This window comes from Cervus canadensis, chromosome 21, assembly GCF_019320065.1.
Source record: "Cervus canadensis isolate Bull #8, Minnesota chromosome 21, ASM1932006v1, whole genome shotgun sequence".
In the NCBI taxonomy this organism is placed as follows: domain Eukaryota; kingdom Metazoa; phylum Chordata; class Mammalia; order Artiodactyla; family Cervidae; genus Cervus; species Cervus canadensis.
In genome coordinates this window covers 15,025,184-15,045,896 of record NC_057406.1, presented here as the reverse complement: position 1 = coordinate 15,045,896, position 20,713 = coordinate 15,025,184, and the positions used below count along the sequence as shown (strand labels likewise).

Below are 20,713 nucleotides of genomic sequence, written 5' to 3'. Positions count from 1 at the left end.
CATCACCTGCCTTCTCGTCACCCTCTCCGCGATCAGTGACATGGTTAGAGTCAGCAAAACATTTGGATTAGCATCGTGGGCTGTGTTTACACCATCCTCACTACCAAGAGATCTGCGGCCCCATCAGAAATCATCCATCACATACCGTGTTGTGTGATGCCCTATCACACACCCCTTACTCAAGAAGGATGCAGCCTGTGGGTTCTTTTCTGATAGACTTATTAAGATGGATAGCACATCCATGGAAAGTGGACAAATGACTGCTGAACAGTGAACAAACATGGGCATAAATATAGCTACAGACATCTTGCCAATAAGAGGTACATGTTTAGGGGTCACACACCTAAGTGTCTCGGTTTCACAAGAACTATGCTGTGACCTTCTCTTCTTCAACTGCACTGCTCTGCCCTCTGTCTCCTGACCCCTCACTCCCACACTGCTGTCCTCAGCTGCAGGCGCCGTCTTGAATCTGGACCTTGGCTCCTCTGATGCTTTCCCGGTCTGCTGGCCATACGACCCAAGTTAGCCTCGGGTGGAGGCGTCCACTTCCCTCTGGTGGTGTCCTCGCTTAACTAACCTTCTGTTTCTCTTCCTTCTGTCTTCAATATATATATTTCTTCTCCTCTGTCTGGCTTATCTGAATAGCTAACGTTCTCTTAATTTCTTCCATTTGTATCTTGCTGCCTATGTTTTTATCTCTGCTGGCTGATCCCTGGACAGAAGGTGAGCAAACTCTGATGTCCTTGCTAGTGCTTCTGTTCCCCAGGACAATCCTTTTAGCAGGAAACATAGAGACCCAGGAGAAGTGTGGGTCCTGCTTCTCCTCTCCCCTCTTCGCCTCTTCTCCGTTGCTAGTGTCTTCCATCCTTCCTTCCCCCGCCTGCTCTTCTGTCCCTTCTTCTTCCCCCTCGCACTTCGTTACTGGTGCCCCTTCCTAGCCTCCCTCCCTGTTCTTGAACATCCGTCCATACCCATCACTTCCTCCTTCTCCTCATTCCTGGTCTCAGCCCTTAAGCAATGCTGGCCTCTGGCCCCTCTGGTCTCTGCGTGTCCTTCCACAAGCTCATAGCTGCGGGAGCATAGTTCTCATTATAGGGCATGCCTGCCCTGAGAGCCTATGTGTCCCCAAATACTCAGCCTGTTGGAACTTACCATCCATTGTGTAGGATATACCTGCACTTGAATTTGCAGGTAAGATGATTAGGACAAGGATGTATTATGATGAAGCTATCTTGGAGTTGCCTTCTGTTTCTTTTTTTTTAAAAAATTATAATTTAAATATATTTGATGTATGAAGTGAAAGTGAAAGTGTTAGTTGCTCAGTTGTGTCTGACTCTGCTACCCCAGTGGACTATAGCCCACCCGGCTCCTCTATCCATGGGATTCTCCAGGTAGGAATGCTGGAGTGGGTTGCCATTCCCTTCGCCAGAGGGTTTTTTCAGACCCAAGGATTGAATCCAGGTCTCCTGCATTGCAGGAAGATTCTTTACCGTCTGAGCTCCCAGGGGAGCCCCATTTGACGTATAACCTTGTGTAAATTTAAGTTGTACAACGTCTTAATTTGGTCCATGTATAGCTTGTAATATGGTTGCCGTTGTAGCGATAATTAGCATCTTTGTCATGTTACAAAATTATGCTTTGTTTTCAGTGGCTGGAATCTTTAAGTTCCAGTCTTTTAACAAGTTTGATGGTTATGATACAATATTGTTGGGATTATTCTCTGTACTGTGCATTAGATCTCTAGGGTCTGTTTACTATGTGTTGCAAGCTTGTACCCTTAAACATCATGTCTTTTCCCTCCAGCCCCACCCCCTGGTAGCCACCATTTTTTTTTTAAGGTTTGCAGCTATTTTATTACAAGTGTACATTTAACACAATGAAATCAACACTGATATATTGAAGCCTAGTTAATAGTAGTGTAATAATATTTGGATGATTGTATTATTTTAAACAACAAACTACACTGAAAAATTAGTGTGATAAACTTCTTGGTCATAATATTATTAAGAAATACAAGATATACATTGAAAACATGATTGCTCAAAATTTGAAAATGGAGGTGAACTCGTTTGGGCAGAGTCAGAGTTCGACATGATCGCAAAGGAGTGGGTCTGTGGAAGGACCCCTTTGTTTCAACGAGTTTGGCTTCTTAGATTTCACATGTAAGTGATATCGTACAGTATTTTTCTTTCTGACTTCTCTCACTGGGCATAATGTGCTCCAGGTCCATCCGTGGTGTTGCAAATGGTGAAATTTCCTTCTTTCTTATGACTGCATCATATGCCATTGGATCTGTGTGTGGTTATATAAAATCTTATATATATAATAATGGATAAAGATATATAATGGGGGTGTGTGTGTGCTCAGTCACACCTGACTCTTTGCAACCCCCATGGACTGCAGCCAACCAGGCTCCTCTGTCCATGGAATTTTCTAGGCGAGAATACTGGAGTGGGTTCCTAGTTCCTCCTCCAGGGAATCTTCCCATCCCAGGGACTGAACCCATGTCTCTCTCATCTACTGCATTGGAAGGAGGCTTCTTTAGCACTAGCGCCACCTGGGAAGCGCCGATATAATGGATATTGAATGGATAAAGAAGATTTTATGTATTTGTATATATAAATAAATATATTATGATTTATATATTATATATTAATTATAATATATTGTAATCTGTATAATTATATACTGTATTATATTATATTATATATTTATATAATATTTATATATTATAAATGCATATATATAAATTTTAAAATATACGTATGTCTTTATACACACACACGCACACACACACACACATATATATATGTCTTCTTTATCCATTCACCCATTGACAAACTCTCAGGTTGTTTTCTCCCCTCCTTCCTTCCTGGTTTGGAGCCGTAGCCTGGTAGACTCTGCATCAGATGAGTCCTTGAGAGACCAGCCTTCCAGCTCTGGTCCTGGACCCACTTGCTATGTGACTTGGGGATGTCAGTTCATCTCGCAGAGCCTCAATTTCCTCATCTGTGAAGTGGGCATAGTAATACCTGCCCTGTTTTTCCTAGAAGATTGTTGTAAGGATCCAGGTCTTAACCGCTGCTATGGGAATGCAGACGTTTACTATTGTGTCTGTGTTCTCAAATATTTTTATGTGTGTTCTCAATTCCTCGTTCCCCAGTCACCTTCCCTCCTGATGCAGTAGGCAGCCAACACTGATGGAGCTCCTGGCAGAAGGGGGTCTGTGGAGGGACGCTGAGGGACTCAGAGACAGTCTTAGCCCTCAGAGTTCACAGCTAAGCGCACAACCGGAGGAGTGCCCACAGTCAGACACCCTGTGCTAGATTGCTCAGTTGTGTCCGACTCTTCGCGATAGGTCTGTAGCCTATCAGGCTCCACTGTGCATGGGTATTCTCCAGGAAAGAATACTGGAATGGGTTGCGATGCCCTCCTCCAGGGGATCTTCCCCACCCAGAGATCGAACTCACATCTCTTACGTCTCCTGAGTTGGCAGGCAGTTTCTTTACCACTAGCGCCACCTGGGAAGCCCATCGGATTAAATACTGCTCCAGGTAGCAGCCCATCAGCATGGCACAGCTTCCGTCTGGAAGAATGCTGGTCCCAGGAGTCTGGGAGAGCAAAGCCAGGGGGTGGCCCTGATGAGGCTGCAGATGTAACAGAAGGAACTTGTCCCCGTGGTGGCGAGTCCCCAGACCCCACACAGGTGGGCCATCCTGGCATCCTTCTGCCACAGGGCTCCAGACCATTTTCCTATTCACAGAATGCAGTGGCAAGTAGTTGACCTCCCAGGAGGATGTCATAACCACGAGAGGGGGATACAGCATGGTATGCTGGGTGGCATGCATTTGCTGGCAAAAGTGAATCTGAGAACGAAGTCTAGGAGTGGGGGTGGGGGTTAAACCCAGTTTCTGGGGTGAGAAAGGAGCATGGGGGTGAGGCTGACCTCCACAGGCCTAGTGTTGGGTCCAGTGGTGTTTTTTCCTCTCTTAAAAAAATTTATTTGACTGTGTTGAGTCTTAGTTGTGGCATGTGGGATCTTTTTTTAAATTAAATTAAATTTTATTTTATTTTTAGTCATGGCATTTGGGATCTAGTTTCCTGACCAAGGATTGAACCTGGGCCCCCCACGTTGGGAGTGCAGAGTCTTAGCCACTGGACCACTAGGGAAGTCCCTCCTGTCTTCTTAATGGGCTTGGGAAGTGACTACAAAGAGAGTAACCACGTTTGCAAGGATTCGTGTCCTGGCGGCAGGGGGAGCAAGGAGGAAGACTGAGGCATGGGGTGGGGTCATTTAGCATCTTCCGGGCTGGTGGAAGCCGGATCATAACTCAGCAGGGTCCGGAGAGACTGGGAAGATGGGGAGGAAATCCGAAAATTGAGATCTCGAACCTGGACAAATCCACAGTAATGAGTCCAGGGACACGGAGTCCTGAGCACAGATATTAACCGGGAGGGGGAATCTTGGAAGGAAGTGTTTGTTTTCCAAAAACAACAACAGAGGAGCCAGTATTTTGTGAGGGACACTCAGGGTCCCTGCACAGGAAAGAGGCGGGAGGCCTGGCCTTTGGCCCCGAGCAGCCTGGGAAGGTTTGAAGTGCATGCTTTCTGACCTCTGCTCTTTGCTGAGGTGGCCCATCTAGATTGTGGTCAATATCTATGTTTATTTCTCACCCATCTTATTTAAAATATTTTATTGGGGGAGAGTGGCTTTACCATATGGTGTTACTTTCTGCTGTTCAGCAAAGTGAACCAGCCGTAGGTATACATCACGTTTTTACACATATGAACGAGCACCCGCCACCCGTCTCCGCCACACACACCCCTGATGTCCACTCAGCCCCCACGAGCCACCTCCCGGGAACTGATGAGGACGAGATGTTGGAGTCCGTTCTTGTGTTAATGTAGCAGGTTCATCCAGCAGCAAACCCATGTCCCCTGCCTTGTAGCGCAGATCTTAACCGCTGGACCACCAGGGAAGCCCCATCTTCTCATTTTCATGAACTGAAATTGTATAGAATTGCCATTAAGAATTTTCTGATGAGAGTGAGAAAATCAGTGTTACCACATTGGACTAAATAAAATTCCAGTTTAAAAGCAAAGAAATGTGGCATTTTAGTTAAGCTGGGTGGCCCCTTAGGAGTAAAATATTAATTCCGTTAAGCTTCATAAATTATTGGAAGTTGTGCTCCGTTACTTATTGCTGGCTCTTAGAAATTCTGATTTGATAACTGTGACTTCCGTAAAAATTCCAAGGGAAGACCCTCCCCAGGTTCCTGATGCCCACTCAGCCAGGCCAGAACCTCTGCCTTCTCGGTTATCCAGATTTGAGGCTTGGGTTGGTAAGGTTTCTCTAGAGAAACAGAACTAACAGCGTTGTTGTTGTTCAGTTGCCCAGTCGTGTCTGACTCTTTGCAGCCTCATGGATTGCAGCATGCCAGGCCTCCCCGTCCCTCACCATCTACCGAAGTTTGCCCAACATCATGTCCATTGCATCAGTGATGCCATCCAACCATATGTGTGTACATATATTATGTATATATATTTGATATATACATACATATATATATCATCCTCTTCTATCCATGGAGTTCTCCAGGCAAGAACACTGGAGTGGGTTGCCATTCTCTTTTCCAGGGGATCTTCCCAACCCAGGGATCAAACCCGGGTCTCCTACATTGCAGGCAGATTCTTTACTGTCTGAGCCACCGGGAAAGCCCCTCCTGCCCTGATGTAGAGGAAATGGTTCAGTTTTGTCCAATCTCTTTCCTACTGAATGCCTGTCAATATCTTGGGAGAACCAATTGTCTGCAGAATGTACTCTGGGAAATTACATCCTAGGTTAAGTAAATTAAATTAACCCTAAATTAATTTAAATTAATTAAATTAATCCTAAGTTGGAGAGACAAAGCATTAAATTTTTTATTTTTTCATTACTATGGACTAGATCGGGGGCTTTCCTTGTGGCTCAGTGGTCATTTGTCCATGCAAAATTAAGAAACAGAATCACATTCTTTCCCCTCCTCACCTTGACCCTCTTCTTCCTTCATCAAGTAGTGATTGAATTCCTCTTTGGGATTATTTTGATAGTTTAGTGATTCCTCCCTGGTGACCAGAAAGTAAAAAGCAGGAGAAACTCCATGAAATTTATTGAAGATTGAGATATTCTAGATCCTTTATCCTTGGAGGAGGGCCACTGACTACTTAGCCTTCATGATGCCTTTCAGGACAGATTCTTTCGATTATTACAAATATCATTGATGATTTTTGAATGAACCAGAAGGGTAGCTGTTTATACTGATGGGTTGTGGGTGAGGTCCTCTTCTTGTTGTCGCTGCCTATTCCCAAGCATTTGTTTTTAATAGTGATGCGGGGTTGGGTTTGTATTTGATATCTTTATGGTCTCTGGTGCATGCTCTTTGATTGCTATTTAAATAGGCTGGAAAGAGTGCAGAACACTTTTACTTATTCGGTTTTGTTTTCTGTAATGCTTCTCATCTTTAAAAATCAGAAAAAAACAAATTGATGCCACCTCCATGCCGTTGTTTCTGTGTGGAACCTGCGATGGCTTGGGGCCACCTTCTGGATGTGCATGCAGGCCTGGCAAGACCACAGACCTGACTCAGGGCTCAAAAACAGTGATGCCAAAAACATGAATGGGAAGTGAATTTGCAGTTTTTAAAATTAAGTTGTTTTTAGGCTCGTGATTGAAAAAAATTGAAAGAGAAGTGGTGGTTTTCCTTTTTGAAAGCCTCATATCCGACTGAACTGGGGCAGCACGTGCCAGATGGGTGGGCAGGACCCTGGATCCTCGTGGGCTGAGAGCAGAGGGCACTTGATAGAATTTGCCCAGTAGAGTAAAACAAGACTCAGTAGCTGGGATATGTGGTCGCTTTCCCAATGGGAGACATGGGAGCAGGGGCCGTGGCTGCCCAGGGGGGAGGGGGGAGGGGCAGGGGAGGAGAGGAGCAGGGACAGAGGAGGGGGTGGTCAGCTTCAGGCACCTGGGTCTCATGGGCAGAGCTCTTCTTATTCAGTAAGAACTGGGATCAGTGATATGCTGGTTTATAATGGCTCTTGAGGTCTGATACATTTTCAGAAAATTTGCAAGCTGGTCATTATACCGCTGACTGAAATTGGCCATAGTGGGCGTATTTGCACCATAGGAATCAGTGACAGCTACATATCAGCCATCCAGCCCCACACACGGAGGTGGCTGGTAAGCATTTCCCAGCGCACCACGGATCCGAGCCCTGAGAATGAGGACGGAGTGCACAGTCAGAGTGCCACCGTGGACCAGCGCTCTCCGGTGGTGGGGGCGGGCAGGCTGGAACCTGAGGGTGTTATGTGATCTCTGCTGTGGACAGTAAAGGGCTGTTGGTCAGAGAGGAGCTGGGAGTGACCGTGTCTCTTCAGGGACTCTGAACTGATGCCATATCAGTCACCTCTGATACAGAAAGGAACTTCCCCCTCCTGCCCACCTGCTTACTGCACCCCAGCCACACAGATCGTCCAAAATACAAGCCTGTTTCCCTCTCTGGGCCTTTTGCTTGATTTCTCTCCACCTGAGGACCTCCAGATACCAGGAGGCACTCCCCCACTCCACCAGAGTCTCTGCACAGACTGACATATCCGACTACCCAGTGTGAAGTGGGCCCCTGTCTCTCTTCTTCTCTCCATCCCCTTCTCTTGTGTGTGTGTGTGTGTGTGTTTAATACTCAGACTGCTGGATACTGAGTAGTGTATTTGTATCTCTGTTTTATTGTCTCTATCCTCACTACACTGGAAGCTCCAGGAGGACACTGGTTTTGTTTCCTCCTGTCAGCAGCAGAACCTAGAACAGGCCTGGGTACAGAGCAAGCAGTAAACCAACATTTGATGATGAGTGAAAGGATGGATCTCATGTACCAGCCTGGTTCATTGGTCCTGGCTTACTGCAGAGTGATGCTGAGATGGGTTCTGAGTCTTCATTCAAGAGCATTGGAAGGATGCTGTGGTCCCTCAGGGTGGTCGGCAAGGGGGCGGGGGGGAGGCAACATTGTGGTACATGGACCATAGCACCCATCCCTGATCTGGGTCCTCAGTAGCCCCGTCAGTCACCAAAAAAACATTTAGAAATAGTCTAATTGTATCTGGAATGGGGCTGGGTTGTGTGTAAGGAGTCCTAGACCTTGGAAAGATCATGTTTTTCATTCATTCACCCATCCATCCATCTGCTTAGTGAATAGTTATTATCATTATGTCTGAGATATTCTGCTGATGGTTGGTGATGCAGTGGTGACTACAGCTGGTCTTGGCCCCATATGGCTTCGGTGTGGGGAGGATTCAGAAGTTAAATAGCTGGTGATGAGCTGGGAGGCACTGGAAGCAAAGATCAGGGTAGACAGAGAGCTAATGGGAGGAGACCAATTCAGATGGGGGGAGGGTGTGCAGGGTACCAGAAGGGTCCGTCCATTTGAGCTGAGACCCAAGGGCTGGGTAGGAGTTTGCAGGTAGGGAGGGCAGGTGAGAACCTTCCTGGGAGAGGGAAGGACATGTCTTCCCACCCCACATAAGAAAACCCTGGCCTGTGCAGGGAGCTGGGAGGATACCAGTGTGCGTGAAGCACAGACTGGGAACAGGGGGTGAAGGGGTGGGGTGGGTGGGGACTGAGGCTGCAGTGGGAGGCAGGGGTGGGGCTGGAAGGGACTCATCAGTCATGTAAGTAGTTTGGATTTTCTCCCACATTTTTAAAGTCAGCAAACATTCATTCATGTGTAGAGGACATTGAAAATGTAATTAAAAACCATAAGTGAATCCAGAGTTAGACCTCAGAGAATGTGCGTTTTGTAAATACATTGCTGTCTGCATTTGGCGAGGCTGTGGACAGGACATTGACTATGGGCACAGGGTGGGGTGGAGGGGCTGGGGAGCCCCTGCTCTTGGTGGGCACTGGGGCTCCTCTGGGCTCTAGGATGCAGCTGAGCAGAGTGGCTCCCAGTGCTCTTTGCATCTGGATTGGTGGGGGGTTTAGCGTCTGCTTGAGTAGGTAACCAGGCTTGTGCACAGAGTAGGTAACCAGATCTGTGCACCCTCAGATCTGGATTCAGTGCCCGCGTGTCTGCCTGCATCCCCCTCTCTCCGTGCCCTCGGGTGCCAGTGGAACAGGAGAACCATGGATGCATTCTGCTGCATCATGAGCCCCTCTTTTTCATAACTTCTTTAGTCCAGCGGCATCCACCCCAGTCCTGTTTGTGGGGCGACCTTCCATACTGTCTGGCTTCCCTGTGTATCTGAGCCTTTTGAAATGAAAGTTGAGCAGGTGATCATTTTCAGCCTAGTCGACCCTCAGTTACTCAGCGACCAGAGGCACAGAGGAAAACACAGATACATGGAAAGGGGAAGACGGTCTGGGCTAGTGTCTGCGGGGTCACAGGTGTAAGCAGACATGTGCTCATAGCTGAGCTCACTCTCCATCTTTTAGTCTAGTTTCTGCTTTTCCTACAAGTTGCAGAGAGAGGCCCTCTTAGATCAGTGTAGATGAGGGACTCGTGGATAATCAAGATTATTCTGTTTATGTTTCATATGGTTGTGGGCTTCCCACTGAGTGCATGCGTGCTCAGTCGCTTCAGTCATGTCTGACTCTTTGTGACCCTATGGACTGTAGCCCACCAGGCTCCTCTGTCCATGGGATTCTCCAGGCAAGGATACTGGAGTGGGTTGCCATGCCCTCATCCAGGGGATCTTCCTGACCCAGGGATCGAGCCTGGGTCTCTAGCGTTGCATGTGGATTCCTTACCACCGAGCCACTGGGGAAGCCCTCCCAGGTGGTGCTGGTGGTAAAGAATCTGCCTGCCAATGCAGGAGACCCAAGAGATGTGGGTTGCAGGAAACACCCGCCAATGCAGGAGATGCAAGAGATGCAAGAGGCTTGGAGAATTCCATGGACAGAGGAGCTTGGCAGAGGTCCATGGGGCCTCAGAGAGTCAGACACAACTGAGTGACTAAGCAATAGCAGCATATGGTTGGTTATACCCTTCTCTTGATCTTTGGGCGCCGTTGGATCTCCTAATGTTTGCGTGACATCGGCCATGTTAGTAAAACTTTCTGTGCCTCAGTTTCTTTACCCGTGAAATGGGGACAGCAGCCTGTCCTGTCGGTGATAGACAATCACTGCAGCCTCGATTCCTTGCATCCCGGGAAGGAACATGATTCCAAGGCAGGAAGGAAACAAATTAGCCCTCAGACCACATTACCGTGCCCCTCCGGAGGGGAGAGGCTGGGGGAGACGAGCAGGGTGGGGGCGGAGGGGAAGAAGTAAGAGAAGAAGGCATCTCGGTAAACCTCTTAGCCTGTGACAGTGGGGCCAAAGCGAGCTTTTATGAGAACCACATTTGAGCCCTGGGATGAAAAATAAGAGCAACATACTTTAAAAATTATTTATGATTTTAAGCACATGAAAGGCGTATCATGTACCCGGGGAGGGCATAATGGGGACCAGCTGGAGAACATGTGTCCTGCCATTTTTGAGGATGTTCTTCATTCTCCTATGTCCAAGAATAACAGTAATAATGATGCTGCCGCTGATCATATTAATAATACTAAACAGGATCGGGGCACCTTTCCTGGACCCTGTGGAACACTGGGGAAGAGCTGGGCTGCTGGGCTTGGTGGGGGGCTGAGAGGGAGCTCTGGCTTGCTTCCTTCTCGGGGACCACAGAGCCTTTACAAGGATCAGAGATTTGAAAAGAGAGCCTGGATGGGGAAGTCAGGAAGCCTGGGTCCTGAGGGCTGGGTTCACGCCCCAATGCTGGCAATTCACCACTTCTCCGAGGCTCAGTTTCCCCATCTGTGACACAGTGATGTGAATGCAGCTGGTGGGACTGGCTTGCAGAGTCTTTGTGGACCCTGCTGACATGGAGCCTGTGGGATTCCAGTGCTGGGTGCATGGCTGAGCATTCTGCATATGAGGTGAGGAGGGGTCCTCCTCACTGCTGGGCTTCTTCAGCCCTTGGTGCAATCAACCTCCAAACTCAGCGCCTGGTACCCAGGAGATGCCCAGATGTGTGTGTGTGCTATGAACGAATGTTTCCTTTTCATGAACTGTCTAGAGCCATAGAAGGTTAGACTTGGATGGTACTTTAAAAGCCATTTAGTCAAGTTCTGTCTTTTATAATCTGTGAAGTGGATTAGGAGAGGTTCTCAGCCTTGGGCTAATTATCCCCACTGCTGAGTGGACCCCAGGACTCTGCCACAATGCCCCTTGAATGGTGAGCTTTCCATCCAGGCTGGTGGGAAGAGGGGCTGTTCCCAGCCTTGCAGATGGGTTTTCTCTAGTGTCCGGCAGCTTCTCAGGAGGACTGTCTGCAGGATTCTTCATGAAGCTCTCTCCCCTTGGCTGCTCTCTCAGAGCTCTTGTTGCTCTGGTCTCCCCGACCTACTGCCTAGCCTCCTCAGCCCAGGAAGTGTGCTGGGCTCCACCTGTTTCCCCTTCCTGCCCTGTAGCCCTGGACCTTTCTCTGGACAGTGAGCTGCAGCAAGCCCAGGACTCATCTTGTTTCCTTCTCTCAGGAAGTCGTTGCTGCCTGAGGTCTGGTATCTTCAAAACTGCTGTCTTAGTCTTCTTGGGCTGCTCCTTCAAAATACCAGGGGGATCAAACCAGTCAATCCTAAAGGAAATCAACCCTGAATATTCACTGAAAGGACTGATGCTGAAACTGATGTGCCAATACTTTGGCCACCTGATGGGAAGAGCCAACTCATTGGAAAAAACCCTGATACTGGGAGAGATGGAGGGCAGAAGAAAAGGGGGCAACAGATGATAAGATGGTTGGATGGCATCACTGACTCAATGGACATGAGTTGGAGCAAACTCTGGGAGACAGTGAAGGACAGGGAAGCCTGGTGTGCTGCCATCCGTGGGATCACAAAGAGTTGGACATGACTGAGCAACTGAACAACAACCACCAAAATATCACAGACTGGGGGGGCTTATGAACAATAATACTTTCCTTCACCTAGTTCTGCAGACTGAAATTCTGAGACCAGGGTACCAGCATGGTGGTACAAAGGGTACCTGGTTCATAGCTCACACCTCCTTGCTGTGTCCTCACATGGAGGAAGGGGCTGGGAGCTCTGTGGGGTCTGTTTTAGAAGGGTACTAATCCAGTTCATGAGGACTCCACCCTCATGACCTAATCACCTCCCAAAGGCCCCACCTTCCACTAACCATCACTGGGCATTAAGACTCAGGATAGGAATTTTGTGGGAACAGAAACATTCCAACCGTAGCAACCTCTATTTTGTGTTTTTTGGTCTGAGTGTTTTGGTTGGCTCTGCTAGGGTAAATCTGCACCCTGTTAGTCCATCATAGTGGGAAGTGGAAGTTCCCCAATTCTCTCTTTAGAGATGAAGAATCTGGGAGGGAAAGCACCTTGCCCAAAGTCACACAGCTCGTTAGTGTCAGCAATGGCCAGCACCCTGGTTATTCACTCCATAGACATTATTGTGCTCTTCCTGTGTGCAAGGCATGCAGGGCATGCTCCTCAGACACCCACAGTCTGTTGCGGGGACAGACGAGTGAACCATGAGTTAGAGAGAAGTGTGGCCAACATTAGAATGCAGTATTCATTCGTAGGATGCTAGGGAAGGTTTCCTGAGAAAGCTGGCACTTGAGCTGGGTGGAGAAGGAGAAGAAAGGCGGCCAGGTGGAGCGGGAGGGGAGGAACTCCAGGAACAGGGACAACACGTGCAAAGCCATGAGGGGAGGAAGCAGCTGCTTTGTCCTCCAAGCTTAGCACCCATGGTATCGTGCATGGGGCTGCGTGCTGTGTCTGACTGTGGGCCTGTGCCAAGCTGCATCCCTGAGCATCTCTGCGGTCCGGGAAGTGGGCCGGGGTGCCTGCCCGGGCGTGTGTGTAGGGCCTGCAGCAGGGCCATGGGGTGGAGGTCGCCTTGACTCTCTCCTTCGAAACCATTTACATTTCTCTTGGAGGTGGATGAGGCTATTTGCAGGGATCTGGAGCACCCACTGGGGCTTCCCAGATGGTTCTAGTGGTAAAGAACCTGCCTGCGAATGCATGAACTGCAGGAGATGCAGGTTTGACCCCTGGGTCAGGAAGATCCCCTGGAGGAGGGCATGGCAGCCCACTCTAGTATTCTTGCCTGGAGAATCCCATGGACAGAGGAGCCCGGGGGGCTATAGTCCATGGGGTCGTGCAGAGTTGGACACAACTGGAGTGACTTAGTATGCATGCACGAAGCACTTATCTCCCCATCCAGGAACAGGCAGAATTTATTCTGGACCCATTCCTGGTTCCTCCAAAGACATGCCACAGGCCACATTCCCTTTAGCCCCATTCTCTAGGGAGCTCTTCTGGATTCACTGCCAAGAGGAGGTCAAGACCAGCTTGGAGGTGCTCAGCTAACCTTCTGCCAGGACACGATCCTAGGGCAGGTGTTGGGTTATTAATTCCCGAGTACAGGCTGTCCTGGCCTCTGCTGAGGCTTGGCTCCCATGAGCCTTTGCAGCTGGTGAGTAACCTTTCAGCCGGCCAGGGACTTTGGGCTGTGGCTTTATTCTCCAGCCTGACTTCTTCCTACCAAGGCCTATTACCTTATGACTGTCCTGTCCCCAGGATGGGCCCCTTGCGTGGCAGCCACTGCAGTCATCAATGCTGGGTCCCTGGAGATTTATCACTCATTTGTTCATTCATTTAACCAGGGGGATGGTTTGAACAGTGTCCTGCCTTCATCAAGATTGTTTGGTGGGGTGACTGGACATGAGCCAAATAATCATTCAAATAAGTTTAAAATCACAACTGTGATAAGCGCTGTGAAGGAGAGGAATTTGGGCTCACAAAAATGCTATGAAGATGGGACTTGACCTTGTCTGGAAGCCAGGAAAGACCTCCCCTAGGAAGTGACAATTGAGTGAGAACTCAAGTGTGAACAGAAGTCGGTGATTGGGAGGGAGGAGACAAAGGGTGCAGACTGCTAAAAATACTTCACGAGGCCAGTGGCTGGGTGCGGTGAGCATTGAACTGTGGGGCAAAAAAATGTGAAGACTTCTACAGGGCCCCACAGGCTGTGGTGAGAATTTTGGTTTTTATTGCAAAAGCAAAGCAAAAGGAGAAGAGGGCAGCATTGGATGAGATGGTTGGATAGCATCATTGACTCAACTAGACATGCATCTGAGCAAACTCCGGGAGATGGTGAAGGACAGGGAAACCTGGCATGCTGCAGTCCATGGGGTCGCAAAGAGTCAGACACGACTTAGCGGCTGAACAACAACAAAATTAACACAGTTCTAGTAAACAAAGAAACCAAAACCATAAAAGTGTTGGTGTATTAACTAAGGTTAACAGCTTCTTGGCACCTCCAGCCCCACCGCAACCTCCACTCCACACACTGGTCTCCATGTGCCTTTCTGTGTGACAGTCACGGTTCCTCCATCAGAACCCCAAGGGCCCAAGAACCAGGCTGGTTTTATTGTTGTTCAGTCGCTAAGTGATGTGCAACTCTTTGTGACCCCATGGACTGAAGCACACCAGGCTTCCCTGTCCTTCACTATCTCCTGGAATTTGCTCAGACTCACTGAGTTGGTGATGCCATCCACTACCTTGTCCTCTGCCACCCCCTTTTCCTTTTGCCTTCAGGCTTTCCCAGCATCCGGGTCTTTTCTAAGACCTAGGCTGTTTCTAACCCTTCTTAAATCCAGTTTGAACTTCCCGGCTTTTGTGTTTGCTTGGAATGTCTTTGCCAATATTTGTTCAAGCCTTATTCATTAGAAGTATTTGTAAGGTAAGGTTAATAGAAGTTTGGTCAAAGCATGTGTAGAGGCTACAATAAATGCCCATCCCTAGGGAAGGAACTCAACAAGTTAGCACGTGTGTCTGCTGTTTAATACGGTGCCTTCATGAAGGTGGTTGTACATGGACTGACCTGGAAAGATATGTGTCTCAGACATGTTGCTGCACATGAAAAGCAAATTGTAGGATCATACGTGAAATGCCATCACAGGTGTGTTAGAAAGGGATTCAGTATGAGAGAGAGAGAGTATATAAAACGTACTCCAAATTGTTGATAGAAGTTTCCTCTGGAGTGAGGTTGGAAGTGAAAGGAAGCTGTTGACATTAGCTAATACACTTTATGGCTTTTGTTTCTTTTTTCCCTTTTCTTTCTTTTCTGTTTTTTTTTTTTTTTTTCCTTGACTGCACCTCAGTGTATGAGGAATCTTAGTTCCCTGGCCTGGGATTGAACCCGTGCCCCTATAGTGGAAGAGCAGACTCTTAACCCCTGGACCACCAAGGAAGACCCTGATCTTGATTTCCTTGTGTACTTGAACTGTGTTAATTTTGTAATTGAAATTAAAACACATAGAAAAAACTGTTAGAAGAAATAAACTGGGCTTATGTTAGTTGTTAGATTGGGGAGGTTCTCTCCTTGCCCCCAAATTATCATGATTTCATTAAAGAACAAAAAGAAAAAGGAAGGTGCCCTTTATGTTCAAGCCCAGCAGAAATGCTGCTCCTTCTATGAAGCACTTTCCTGATCCCTCAGCTGGACTTGCTGTCTCCTCTCTTTGAACCTTCGAAGCGTTTTGTGCCCCTTCTGTGCCATTTGTCTCCATTGATCTTACAAGTGCTTCATACATGTTTTACTGCCTCTTGAGATTTAAGCAACTTGAGGATATCATGAAAGAGAAGACAACTGGCTTCCTTTCATGTCATAAGATCTGAGTGTGGCTCTTGTTCTGGTCATCCACTGCAACAGGACAAATTCAATCCAGCTTAGTCCAGAGATCGAACCCACATCTGGCTTCTTCACCACTAGTGCCACCTGGGAAGCCCCCTTGGAAGGAGAGCTTGTGTAAAAAATTTGTGTTTAATGTTAATCCATCAAAGCTTTGCTATGAAGAGTACAACCTCTGTGTCTTGGTGACAGCATCTGTGAATTAGAAAGACCAGATGCTATACTGTAGGCAAGCATGCTCTAGGCATTATAAGAAACTATAGTTTCTATGGGCTTGCCTGGTGGCTCAGATGGTAAAGAATCTGCCTGCAAGCAGGAGACCCAGGTTCGATCCCTGGGTCCGGAAGATCCCCTGGAGAAGGGAATGGCCACCCACTCCAGTGTTCTTGCCTGGAGGATTCCATGGAGAGAGGTACCTGGCAGATTACAGTCCATGGGGTCGCAAAGAGTCGGACACGACTGAGCAACGAATACTATAGGTTCTATGGTCATTATCCTGGCGCTAACGCTGTGCTTTACTCAAGAAAGGTACTTCTTCACTCAAGAAGGTGCTTGAGTAAAGCGCTCATTAGGTGTTCAGTACTTTGAAAGCAGACTCATTACTAAGAGGAGCACAGGAGAAGTGATGCTGGATGATCACATGGGGTGTGGTCTAGTTGTAGGGTACAGACTTGAGATTGGATTGACAAGCATTAAACCTAAACAGTCACCCAGTTACCATCTGTGTGACCTTTATTCACTCTTCTCACCGTTCTGAGACTTGATTTCCTCATCATAACCGGAGAGTAAGATTATCTACCCAGCTGAGTACAGTGCGTGTTGGAGCTGACTTGGGTAAAGTGCTTAGTATGGTGACATCATGGGCTTCCTAGGTGGTACTAGTGCTAAAGAATCCACCTGCCAATGTAGGAGATGCAGGAGACGCGGGTTCTATGCTTGGGTCAGGAAGATCCCCTGGAGGAGGGCATAGCAATGCATTCCAGTTTTCTTGCCAGGGAAATCCCGTGGACAGAGGAGTCTGATGGGCTTCAGCCCATAGGGTCGCAAAGAGTCAGACACGACTGAGCAACTGAACACATATCTGCACACACACACACACACACGATGGCATCACACAGTAGGCCTCCTGTGACGATGTAACGAAGCCGTATAGGAAGTGTGGACCCCTCACTGCACTTCTCCTTTCCTGAAGAGGTCACCTCCTTTTCATGCAAATAGTTGAGGGTGTTCGCCTCTGTGTGGGAGCAGTGGAGGAAGGGCAGGACGCTCTGCCTGGGTTCCCTGGCTCGTCCTTCCCCCCGAGTGTCCCTTACGGGGGATCTGACCCCCGTGCAGCTCTGGCTGCAAGCCCTTCCCCTCTGAGTGTCGGATGTGGCCTTCTCCTCCTCTCACTGGTAGCTTTGCCTTCGCAGATGTACGAGATCAAGTCACAAGGCAGCATTGCAAAGACGTTCAACAAGATTCTGCACAAACTGAGCGCGCCCCTGAAGCCCCGAGTACCCGAGCACAGTAACAGCCGGATGAAGAACCTCTCGTACCCGTTCTCCAGGGAGAAAATGTACCTGTGAGTAGCGGGGGCTGTGGGGGTCGGGTTGTGAAGCGGCCATCCAGATATAATTGTCCTTCTATAATAGAGAGGAAGCCAAGGTTCCGGGTCCGTCCAAGGTCATGCTGCCTTAAATGGCTGAATTGGGACTGACACGTTGACTTCCTGGCTGGCTGTTCTTTTGCACTCTGTGTCCTCCCTTCCCTGGCCCTTCGTCCACATCTGCCTGGACATCCGACCTGCCGCCTCCCACACGTCTCCACCACTCAGCTTCTGGGTTCCTTCAAGACCAGTTCTTAACACCCAATGAAAACATACTGTCCATCTCCTGAGTTTTCATAGTGATGGTCTATAAGTGGTCACGTTCTACTCTGCATTAATGACTTGGAAACACACCTCAATGCCTGGGCTCCCGGGGTGGGGGTTCAGGCATCTGTGTTCCCTCCAACACAATGCCCTAAGCACAGTCACAGAGGTGGGTTTTTGTTTTTGTTTGAGTGCAAGGTCAACATTTGAAGTTTAGAACAGACACAGGTCTTACATAATTAGGAGTTTGGTATGTATTATGATTTTTGCAACAACAGGGACAATAGCAAATGAAAATTTAAAAAACAGTTATAACCCCAACATCCAGAAACTGTACTCTTCTTTGTTTTTTTTTTTTAAAACTGTCTTTTTACATACATGGGAATCCTTTTTACCTACTTTTGTTTTTAAAACTTGTTATTGTGTAACATTTTCCTCTCATAGTCTAAATGTTTCTACAGTATTTGTAAAGTTTTCTTAATTATAATTTCAAGTAGCTGCATGATAATCTATCCTTTAGGTTTTGGAATTGCATATTCCCTCCATAATCTTTGTTACAAGTAACTTTGAAAGGAACGTTTTAATGTAGGGAACTTTTTTCCTTCTGTTGCATTTGTTTTCCTAATGATAAATTTCTCTGAAAAGTTTTCAGAATTACTGAGTTGGAAAGAGTGTAAACATCATAAGTGTGTGTGAGTGTGTGTGTGTGTCTTACCCATCTAGCTATGTTGTTTTCTAGACGCTTGCCCTGGGCCTGGGGTGACAAGTGGTCCCAGGACAAGGATACAGTAATGAAATGCACTGACAGGCTTTCTTGGTGTCTGCAGGTACAACATCCAGGACAAGGACACCTTCTTTGATAATGCCACCCGTAGTCGCATTGTAAGTAAACCAGCTAACCAGGTGCTTAACCAGTTGTGGTGGGCTCGGGAGAGGGTGGGGAAGCCTGAATCCCCTTTGACAGGGCATCTTTCTCCATCCCTGCTGCCTCCCATCATCCTTTGCTTGGAGTTGCCTCGCAACCGGGAGTAGCATCCAGGAGCTTCCCAATCTCAGTAGTGACATAGTCTCAGGTTGTGAAGGATATCTTCTCTTTATGGTTGTCCCACCCAGGCCCTTCTTGGAATCATAAAAGCAGGGACTATCAGAGCTCGGGGCTGGGGGTGGAGGGACTTTCAGCTAGTCAGGTGACCCCCTTGCTTGACAGTTGAGGAAACTGAGGCTCTACGATGTAATGAATTTAAAATATTCGGGCATATTGTTCGTGTCTGAAGGAGTGTTCACTGCTGTGCCTCTGTGACTCTTTCTTTTATCCTCAAAGGGTCCTGGGCATTGATGTGTCAGAGAATGTTAGAACTGGACTGTTTGTCCAAGGACACAGTTACCAGCCTGTTCAATAGAAGCCAACATTCGTGATGATGGCCGTTCTTCTACTTTTTTGTTGTTTTATTAAACTATTTAAATATTTGAAATATATATTTTAAAAGTCTCAGAAGCTACAGGACGGGCAAGACTGCACAGCAGCAACTAAAACCAACAAACCAACCAACAAAAACCCCAGGAAGTGTTAAAAAACAACAGAAGTTAATTTATTTCCTCTATGCAAAATGATGCTTTCCTGATATTTTCTAGTCTATCCATTGAAATATAATAAATCCAAACCGTAAATAAGTATAGCACAGATGATCATGGGGGCTAATTGTTGGTCTGTGTTGAGGGCGGTGAGGCTGGATGCTGTGGTAACTGCTGGGGTGTTTGCACAGGGTCTAGAGGGAAGGTGGGAGACATGCATGCCATACATTTTCCAGTCTTCTCCTACTGTCTTTTTCCCTTTCAAAGCTAGGGTTCTGGATTTTGCAGGATGGTTGATTCTAATGAAAATCTGCCTAGGGCCTGGACCCTGCAGCCCCAGTCTGAGCTGTAGGGCATCTCTCTTCACTATACGTTTGTCCTCTACCCACCTGGAGAGCATCCAGCCTACGGACAGAAGAGGAGAGAGAAAGACGGGCCCCAGGAGCACTGCTCACAATGGAAACATGGCATCGTGTTTCCCTTGGGAAGGACTTAGGTTTCAAATAAGGAGGAGGAATAAGAATGGACCTTGTATCGAACAACTGACTTTCAAAACTGGGAAAGGAGTATATCAAGACTGTATATTGCCACCCTACTTATTTAACTTATGTGCAGAGTACATCATGCAAAATAATGCTGGGCTGATTGAATCACAAGCTGGAATCAAGATTGTCAGGAGACATATTAACAACCTCACATATGCAGGTGATACCACTGTAATGGCAGAAAGCAAAGAGGAGCTAAAGAGCCTCTTGATCAAGGTGAAAGAGGAGAGTGAAAAATCTGGCTTAAAACTCAACATTCAAAAAATGAAGATCTTGGCATCCAGTCCCATCACTTCATGGCATAGATAGAGAAAAATTGGAAACAGTGACAGATTTTCATTTCTTGGGTTCCAAAATCACTGCAGACAGTGACTGTAGCCACAAAATTAAAAGACGTTTGCTCCTTGGAAGAAAAGCTATAACAGACCTAGATAGCATATTACAAAGCAGAGACATCGTTTTGCCAACAAAGGTCCATCTAGTCAAAGCTGTGGTTTTTCTAGTAGTCATGTACAGATGTGGGAGCTGGATCATAAAGAAGGCTGAGCGCCAAAGAATTGATGCTTTCAAATTGTGGTGCTGGAGAAGACTCTTGAGACTCCCTTGGACAGCAAGGAGATCAAACCAGTCAATCCTAAAGAAAATCAACCCTGAGTATTCACTGGAAGGACTGATGCTGAAGCTGAAGCTCCAGTACTCTGGTCACCTGATGCAGAGAGCCGACTTATTGGAAGAGATCCCGAGGCTGGGAAAAATTGAGGGCAAGAGGAGAAGAGGGTGGCAGAAGATGAGATGGTTAGATAGTATCACCAATTCAGTGGACATGAATTTGAGCAAACTCAGGGAGATAGTGAAGGACAGGGAAGCCTGGCGTGCTGTAGTCCATGGACAGGGAAGCCTGGCGTGCTATAGTCGCAAGGAGTCGGACACAACTTAGGGGTTGAACGACAGCAACAACTTAGAGAGACTTCCATGTCAGCAGGGTGATGAGCAGGGTGAGCAGGGATGGAGG

At 47.5% G+C, this 20,713-nt stretch overlaps 1 protein-coding gene across 2 annotated transcripts in view; it reads left to right on the top strand.

Moving 5' to 3' along the window:
• Positions 1-20,713, top strand: part of ANO2 (anoctamin 2) — a 335,456-nt gene that overhangs the window by 79,761 nt on the left and 234,982 nt on the right. For both annotated transcript variants that reach the window (XM_043441194.1, XM_043441195.1), the window contains exons 5-6: positions 17,145-17,296; positions 18,412-18,466. In XM_043441194.1, the coding sequence (XP_043297129.1) occupies positions 17,145-17,296; positions 18,412-18,466 (207 nt within the window). The remainder of the gene's footprint in view (positions 1-17,144; positions 17,297-18,411; positions 18,467-20,713) is intronic.